The following is an 8807-nucleotide window of genomic DNA, read 5'->3' as shown; positions in this document are numbered from 1 at the left end:
ATTGGGTTTTCTCCTTAGCCTATCGACGCCTACGATGAGCTCAGGTCATCAAGTCAATGGTGAACAGGACCCTGAACCCAAAATGAGAGAAAGAGAATACCCCTTAGTTGTTTTCATCAAGCAACAAAACCTCTTTTTATAAACTTTTGAGAGAAGCCTATAGTGGACGGTTACCACAATAGGTGGTTACCCTGCATGGGTAGTTGCAATATAAGTTTGTAACTCACATGAGTGATGCTATCTCATGATTTACCCATGTCAAATCGGGTCACATTAGGTTGGATATGATCCATATTTCAACATTCTTTCACTTGACTCAATGACATGAAAAAACACTTTATCAAGATTTTACTATTATCTTGATTCAATTTTCATGTGGGTTCATATGTTATATTGTATTACAAGAATGAATCATATAAATCATGGAGATGAATGTTTTTTTATGAAATGCCATATTTTTATGCATTATAATATAATTCATTTTTAGTATTTTAGCATATTAAAATTATCTTTATGAATAGGTTGGTCTCTAATCTATTAGTCCTTTAATATTATTATTATATTATTCTCTAACTAAATAAGAGATCTTTTATATAAAATCAACAATACACAAAGTCATAAAGAATCAATTTAGTTTTACAAATCTGATCATATCTAATCATAATGTAATGTCATACATCAGAAGAAATCAAACAGTCATATCCCATTTACATGTTGAAAATATAATCTCAGTGTTAGCTCTTTAGAAAGAAAAAATGCAATAATTTTCTTCATACCAATTATATCAATACATACTCGATGATTCTTAGTCATTTCTTTAACAACAAGGTACTTTAACTGTATTTTAACTGTATGTGTCGACACAAGGTTGGACTATTTTTGTTATTCAAGAAGGACATGACAGTTTCATTATCATAGAAGATCTTTATGGGGCATCTCAATAGAGTCCACTATACCAAGATCCATAATAAAACTTCTAATTCATATGACATGAGATAAAATCTCGTATAGATCAATAATTTTTCCTGCAGTGAGATATGACACCTCAAATATTCTTAGTCACTCGCATTTGTAAAAGCAACATACTAAGATTATTTGAGTATTCTCACTTCTCATAGACAACCTTCAGAGTGATTGTTTTGTTCTCCGTATGAGTGAAAGATTAATCGTTCTATATGAGATTCATATTGAAAAGGTAAATGTGAGACCATTTATTATTCACTTTTTCTGAGACAAGCATAATTGAGTCATTATCATTCCACTTTGGTGAAAACGATAAAAATCATAGTTGTTTCATCTCCTCAATTCGTAAGTAATTAACTTCAATTGGTGAAACTAACAGATCATGTAACAAGAGACAATTCAACATTGTACCTTTGGGTATGCATATGCTTTATGGGTTGATATACACATCTACTATTACACCCTATGTGAGTTTGAAATACAATGACCTACCTTTGGGTAGAATCATTGTTTCATAAAGTCACACACAATCATAATATTGAATCTTAATGCGGTTCAAAGAATCTTCAATCAACACAACTCAGATAACTTTGGTGATTGCATGAGTCAGTTAATTGAGATCTTTTACTACAAACATATTTGTATTATAGAGCATGCCCATGCACACATGATAATGCATGTATATTCGTGATGAAATATGTATTATATCATCAAAAATACAAATGTATGCTTCAACTCATATGCATAAATAAATTTTGATAAAAACATATCATATATGTCATGAATTTAGTCATAATTCATACTTAAATATCATGCATAACTTTAAATAACATCAAATGCATGTAAAAAGTCATGATTTCATGATAATAAATACTTATAAAGCATGAAAAATTAACAAAAACATATTTTTGGGGGTAAAACTCGATGTCCTCATGCTGGAACCAGTCTAAAAATGCTCTGAACTGGTCTTAAACAACCGCGAACCAGTCAACTAAGGGCCTGAACTGGTCCTGAAACTATCAAATCAATTTGAAATATGTATAAAAGCCTATAAACCCTTAAAACTGAATGATAAAATCCATGCTCCTGCATCGATTCATGAAAACAATGTCTCTACATTTAGGAATCGGTCAAAAAGGACTCTAAACTAGTCTCGAAATGCACTGTATCGATCACAGAACCGATTCAGTCCTTTAAAGGGTTAAATAGTACCTGAACCTTATTTTGGACCTAATTTAATTCAATCTGGATTCAGATCTAATGGATCTTGGGTCAGATCCCCTGGTCCGGATCTAGTCTGGATCCAGACCCATAATGACTGGGACCCGGGTTGGATCCCATGATCTGAATCCAGATTCGTAAAGAATCTGGATCAGATCTAGATCTTGGGTCTGGTCTATCCACATCAAACCTAGACCCAAAAACACAAATAAGTCTTGGTCGAATCCAGATCTGAACCCGATTCAAACAACACCTGGGTTGGATCCTGGAACCCGACCCGGTCCAGACCTGGACCAATCCAAACAACACCCGGGTCAGGTTTGATCCTCATCTCGATCCAGATCCAGACCTGATCCAAACAAGACCCGGGTCGAATCTGATCCTCAGTCTGATCCAGAGACGAACCCGATCCATAAGGATCTGGGTCAAATCTGAATCTTGGGTCCAACCCAAACCCGAAACCCCAAATGGATTTGGGTCCTACCAGTCCAGATCAGACCCATAACCATAAATGGATCCAGGTCAGATCCAGTTCTCTGGGTACAGGTCCGACCCATACAACTGGTCCAGGTCTCTGGGTTTTAAGCCGAACTTCAGATCCAGACCCGATCTTCCCAGTCCATAATGGACCCGGGTCCTGGATCGGGTCTGCCTGTGAGGCAGATCCGATACTTGATCCACCTGAACCAGGTTCGGGTTCACATCCCGACCCGCCTAGAACATGTCATACAATAAACCCGAATGTTTTCGGTTTCTCAAAAATAAAAAACCACCCTGTAACTTGAAAATTGAACGCCGCCCTCCGCCGGTTTAGTCTACCTGCAGCCACCGGCACTGACGGCCGACCGAAATGCCACCGACAACAGCGACCCCCACCCCGGTCGACAGTCTCCCTCCGCCACCGATAAAGACGACGCTCCTCCGTCCTAAAAAAGCCCTAACCCGAGTAGCACTCGTCATATATTAGGCACTGTCGCATCTCGTTCTGGTGACCACAGAAGTGGTGCACCTCCACCTACCTCCTCATGTCGTATGCATAGAAGTGGAACGCGTAGAGATGTTGGTGGATCTTCGTGGGAGCAAACTACTGGATAGCCTCTTTGTCCAACTCGGCCAGAGCCGTGACAATCGGAGTAGGCTTGCCCGAAACCTCGTCGGCAATAGCCATCTCGAGCCCAATGATGAAACGTAGACCGAGTCCCTTCTGTAGTGACCGATGGCTGCCTCCGACAGCCAGTCCCGGATATCGTTGGCGATGGCATCAACTACCCTCCGCCAGTGACAAAGTCTGTGCGGAGGTCGGCGGTTGCAAAAGCTGGAAGAATCTGCAGTCGTTTCCTATTTTTGCAGTGACTGTCGACTGCCTTCGGCAGCCGATCCTGTATGTCGACGACGACTGCCAGCGATGATCTGCAAAAACCAGAAACCTACTGACGTCCCACTGCCAGCGACGACGTGCACCCCCCTGCCCCTGCTATCCTGCGATCGATCTTACTGTCATCTACACCGACAAAAAACAGCCATTAGCAAGTTGGTTGTAGCCCTGAGTAAGAGGGGGTCTCTGCAGGAAAACATGATACGAGAAAACAATATCTCGACGAGTGCCGCAAGAACGCCAGCACAGCCACACGTGCAGCAGAATGAGAGGTGTGGGCTCATAACTCAAGCGTTCTTCATAATAGAATAAGAATGTAAAAGCAGGAATAGATACTGATAGACACCATGGATGAAACTAGCGTTTATGAGTGCTGGGCGTTCACCAATGAGCCAAGGCCATCAAGTCAATGGTGAGCAGGACCTTGAACCCAAAATGAGATAGAGAATACCCCTTAGTTCTCATCAAGCAACCATACCTCTTTTTATAGACTTTTAATACAAGTCTGTATTGTATTGTGCGATTACCACTATCAGTGGTTACCCGGCATGTGCAGTTGTAATAACTGTCATGTAACTTTTATGAGTTATGTTATCTCATGATGTACTCATGTCAAATTGGGTCACGTCGATCCATATTCCAACATAAGAGTCTTGCAGGCCGATCCATATTCCAACATAAGAGTCTTGCAGGCATTGATCAAAATATGGGCTGGTAAATGAGCTGAATGAACCGAGCTTGATGTGTTCAAGCTGAGCTCGTGCTTCTGGTGAGCCAAGCCGAGTTCAAGCTTGCTTGTTCCACCAATTCCATAATCAGGAATTTCACTATTCACTATTCACTATTCACCCAGACTTTTGCTAGATTTTTGGCAAATATAATATTGTCCAATAAGTATGCTAAAGTGAAGAATATATCTTTCATATCATCACAGTGAATACAACGATTCTCCAAGGGAAGGATAAAGCTCACATGTTAACAAGTACTACTAAGTATCAAATTTCTTTGTTCGAACTTCGAACAATACTTGGACGATATCCCAAATAATACTTTATGATGTTACTATGACTACATTCCTTGGTGATGTCAATGATTAATAAACCAACCGATTGCTGTATGAACGCACGTGTAATGTCAATTAATCTACTCGTATTAAAAATTAAGATGGTGAACTTCGAACAATATACTAGGAAATTCAAACAATAGACTATATCTCTCGAACTGTTTAAAAAAAATATTTTGCACAAGTTTTTTGCTTAATAGAAACCTGTAGATGTGGTTATCATTGCTTATATACTAAAAACCGTTCTTTGGATGAATTGGATCAATTTAACCATTTTTTTTATTTTTAGTTAATCAAGTTTTTGGTTTTATACAATTGATTTTTTTATTGAGCTAAAAACATATCTAAACATAAAAAAAATACTTAAACTAATATATGTTTTCAACTAAATCAAGTATATAAATCACATCTATGAGTTTAAATTAAATAAAAAATGCATACAAATATGTTTTCTAAAGTATTTTAGTGGTCTGTTCTGGAAGATACCCAACTCTCTCTCTCTCTCTCTCTCTCTCTCTATATATATATATATATATATATAGAGAGAGAGAGAGAGAGAGAGAGAGAGAGGAATCACTGGAATATGAGAACTAATATGTAAACTGCGATTTTCATGAATTTTTTGTTCTTTTTTCTTGAATTTAACCACTCAAATGTGATCTGCATGCTTAGTTTTATAAGAACCCGCTCTTGAATCGTCTGATTTTAATGCATAAATGAGTTTTTTTAAGGATTTAAAATTAATGGCTCATAATCTTCATAAATATTCAAACATTCAAAAATATATTTTCTTCAATACACGATGTTATTCCTAACAAATTCACCATGCCAAGCACATCCACATGGTTGGATTACTAAAAAAGTGTTGAAAATGCCCATATTTCTAGTTCTCATGTTTTTTATTTTTTTAAAAGAACTGCCAAAGAACGTGTTATCCAGACCAAGATGGACGTGAGCCAATGAGGCAGCATGGAACAGCTATGCTTTAGTTCTTTCAAAAAAAAGAAAAAAGCGGGACTATACCTGTGTATCTTAGTGCTTAAGAGAGAGAGAGAGTTTAGTACTTTTAACATGGAAGCATTACCATCAAAGTATATTATCGTCGTTCCCATTACCAACATCATCAACAAGGATGACTCTCCAAAAGATGATTCTCTAACCAAAGTAGCAAAACTAAGAAACCACAATACCAGACATGCTAAACACACATTAACACACACATGTATTATAAAAGTATAACTACTTTTATGTAAAGGTCAAAAAAGGCTTACCACCTAGGTGGTATCCCATCACTACAAGAAAAACGTATATTAGCGACAGTCTCTTTTCGTCGCTGATCTATCACAAAATCCGTCGCTAACGTGTTTAGCGACGAAAAGAGTCCATCGCATAATCCTAGTCGCTAAACTGCGACAGAATTTATCTGTTGCTAATCCGTCGCTAAGTAGCGACGGATCATCTCTGTCGCTAAATAAGCACTGATTTAGTTTTGCGATGGAATTTATTACGTCGTTAAAGCATTAGCGACAGAATAAATTCTGTCGCAAAACACCAAAAATTCATCACTGAATATTAGCGACGGATATTATCCATCGCTAATCCATCGCAAAATTTTTTTAAAAAAAAGAGCCCCAAGGCATGCGCCTCATACGCCTTGAGTCGCATGCCTCGAGGCGAGGCACGCCTCAAGTCGAGGAGTACCTCTTTAACGGCAGGCGGTGGCTCAGCCGCCGCGCGGTCAGCGTTGAAGATGCAGGTGACGTTGCTCCAGACCGTGGAGGATCAAGCAAGGTGGGGGCATCACATTGTATTTGTTGGGCCCAACAACATGAGCGAGGTGGAGCATCACATTGTATTTTGTGCAATACCATTGCACCTGATCCCCACTATGCAGAAAGGGGAGAAACAGTTTCAAAATGGCTTTTTAACATGGTGCATACAAGGATAAATAACCTAAAAAATCAACCAACTTTAATTATGGTAACACAAACATGAAATTCAAACAAGTGTAATTACTTCAGAAATAACCAAATAGCACAAACAGAATTGAATCCTGATGAATAAAAGAGTCATTTTCTTATTAGCTTTATGAATAACTATAGTGCATTTAGAACCAATCATGACTAGCAAGTGGCAAACAATCTTGCCGCTAAACTTTCAGGTATTATCCACCTTGGTAAGTTCATTCATAGCACCTCCATACAATCATAGTTCCCTAATGAATCGGGAAGTGAAAAGGAAAGATTCTTATAGATATTGCTAAAAAGATGGGACATATGTAGAACATGTAAAGAACCAAACAATCATCAGTAATCAGGATTGTTACCATGATTTCAAAAACCAGCAAGAAGTAGTCTCAAAAAATAAAATAACCAGTAATACATGAAGAAAGAGCAGAGGTTTATCTACCTCAGGGTTCTCCTGCAACTTCAGCGTTTGTTGATCGACATATTTGCTTTTATCAGGAACAACAATCTAGGGATCAATGGGGCAAGGCTCTTCCCCAAGCTAAATAATTGGAAAAAAGAAGATGCCAATCATTCATATAGATCTTGTTCAGAACAAAATTTCTTAGAATACAATAGAAACTTGAAAAGAAATAGGAAGCAAAACCAATACAAATCAATACCTGGTGAACATGGTCGCATGAACGAGGAACTATGGCTCCACCAAGCCCAGTACGGCAAGGGACAATTCTCACATTCTTGCAGTTCTTACATAACAATGTCACATATGTCGCCTTCGCCTTTGTTCTCGATGCAACAATAGAGATTCCAGAAATCTTAACAAGCTTCGAGATGTAGTTAGCCTATACAATACCAAGATCAAAATCAACCAACCAATAAAAAATGACCCCAAAAAAGTGTAAGGCAATAAATGAATTTTTGTACAAACCCCAAGCGACAGCATCGACAAAGGATCCTCCTTAGAAGACAGCAGAATCTGCACATCCCCTATGTTAGGTTCTTCTATTTCCCCAGTCTCCCCAGCTACCTTGGACTGCAAACTCGCGTGAACCTTGGCAGCAGCCGTTTCAAACTGAAACCATTTAATCAACATCAACAAAAAAACCAGCAAACAGAATGGGTGGCAAAAGGGAAAATAGGTATCTTGAAGGAAATGAGAACCAAGGGTAAATAATCCGCAAGCTGCTTCCGGATCTTCGAAGTGAGATCAACATCGAACGAGTCGAGATCTTCCATTTCGACAAGGAGGAATTTGGGGTTTTGAATGAGACTCTCTCTAGGAAAACTCCAGGTATCCTATCAGTCGATTGAGCAAAAAAAATACAGTAAAAATTAGGGGGAAAAGAAGATGGGTAGGAGAGGAAACGATCGGAGATCTTGATGCTGGTGAAGCTTCGGATGAACTCCTTGAACTTCACGAGAGCGGCGTGCCTGGACTGGGAGCCATGGCGTTCCTGCCCTTCAGAGGGGAATTAGGTGTGGTCGTTGTAGAAGATGGCACCCACGTCCCACCCAGACATGTTGATGCTGATCCTGCTTTCTCTGCGCACAACCAACAATCACCACCCACAAAGCACAAAAGAAGAAGAAGAAGAAGAAGAAATGGTACTTGTGTTTTTTTGCCTTTTGGTTATATATTTTCTGCTAGGTTATATTATTAAGCGATCGAAGTGGTCCACCACCACCATCGACATCCCGAGCCACTCTGTAACGAGAGAGAGTTTTGCGCCTTAGATTGGTCGGTTTAAATAAAAATTGGCGACGGAATGTTTTCGTTGCAAAATTCACCGCTAATGTGCGATGGATTAGAGAAAAAAAAAATTTGTCGCCGTTGTTAAGTTGCGACGAATCTTAAGACAGCTTTTTTTGTCGTGAATCCGTCGCTAATTAAAAATGAATTTGCCACAGAATTTTTTCACAGAAAAAATTCATCGCAAATTTCCATCCCTGATTAGCACTTTTCTTGTAATGCATGTGGTAAGCGGCTCTACCACATTGGGGTTAAGAGTTATCTGGGAGGAGAATCCTAACCGCAGCTTTCCTTTAAAAAAAAAAGCTTATCATTTGGAGATTGTGGAAAAGTTGACTTAATGTTTGGAAATGACATATTGGTGCACTTGGTGGGAAAATAATGTTAGGATCATTGACAGCAAGACCAGCAATGCTAAATGCATATTCTTCATTTCACAAGGTGATGTGTGGATAAAAAGGTAGTTCA

General features: G+C 38.8%; 1 protein-coding gene across 1 annotated transcript; it reads right to left on the bottom strand.

Annotated features, from left to right (window-relative positions):
- Positions 1 to 7159: 7159 nt before the first annotated feature.
- Positions 7160 to 7825, bottom strand: LOC149831648 (DNA replication licensing factor MCM5-like). Its single transcript, XM_090013057.1, has 4 exons — positions 7751 to 7825; positions 7518 to 7661; positions 7252 to 7431; positions 7160 to 7210 (listed from the first exon to the last, which is right to left on the bottom strand). The coding sequence occupies exons 1-4, from the start codon at positions 7823 to 7825 to the stop codon at positions 7160 to 7162; spliced, it is 450 nt and encodes a 149-aa protein (XP_089869183.1).
- Positions 7826 to 8807: the final 982 nt, after the last annotated feature.

This window comes from Nuphar pumila, chromosome 7 (genome assembly GCF_984573655.1).
Source record: "Nuphar pumila chromosome 7, dmNupPumi1.hap1.1, whole genome shotgun sequence".
Classification (NCBI taxonomy): Eukaryota; Viridiplantae; Streptophyta; class Magnoliopsida; order Nymphaeales; family Nymphaeaceae; genus Nuphar; species Nuphar pumila.
Note: the sequence above shows the minus strand (reverse complement) of the source record. Positions and strands in the feature narration are given on the sequence as shown.

What these genes read in the sequence shown, in the direction of transcription:
- LOC149831648 (XM_090013057.1), bottom strand. Translation starts at nt 7,825, where the DNA reads ATGGAAGATCTCGACTCGTTCGATGTTGATCTCACTTCGAAGATCCGG. An exon ending in TTGCGGATTATTTACCCTTG is followed by an intron (nt 7,662 to 7,750) that starts GTTCTCATTTCC and finishes AAATGGTTTCAG; the next exon opens with TTTGAAACGGCTGCTGCCAA. An exon ending in CATGCGACCATGTTCACCAG is followed by an intron (nt 7,211 to 7,251) that starts GTATTGATTTGT and finishes TTTCTTTTCAAG; the next exon opens with TTTCTATTGTATTCTAAGAA.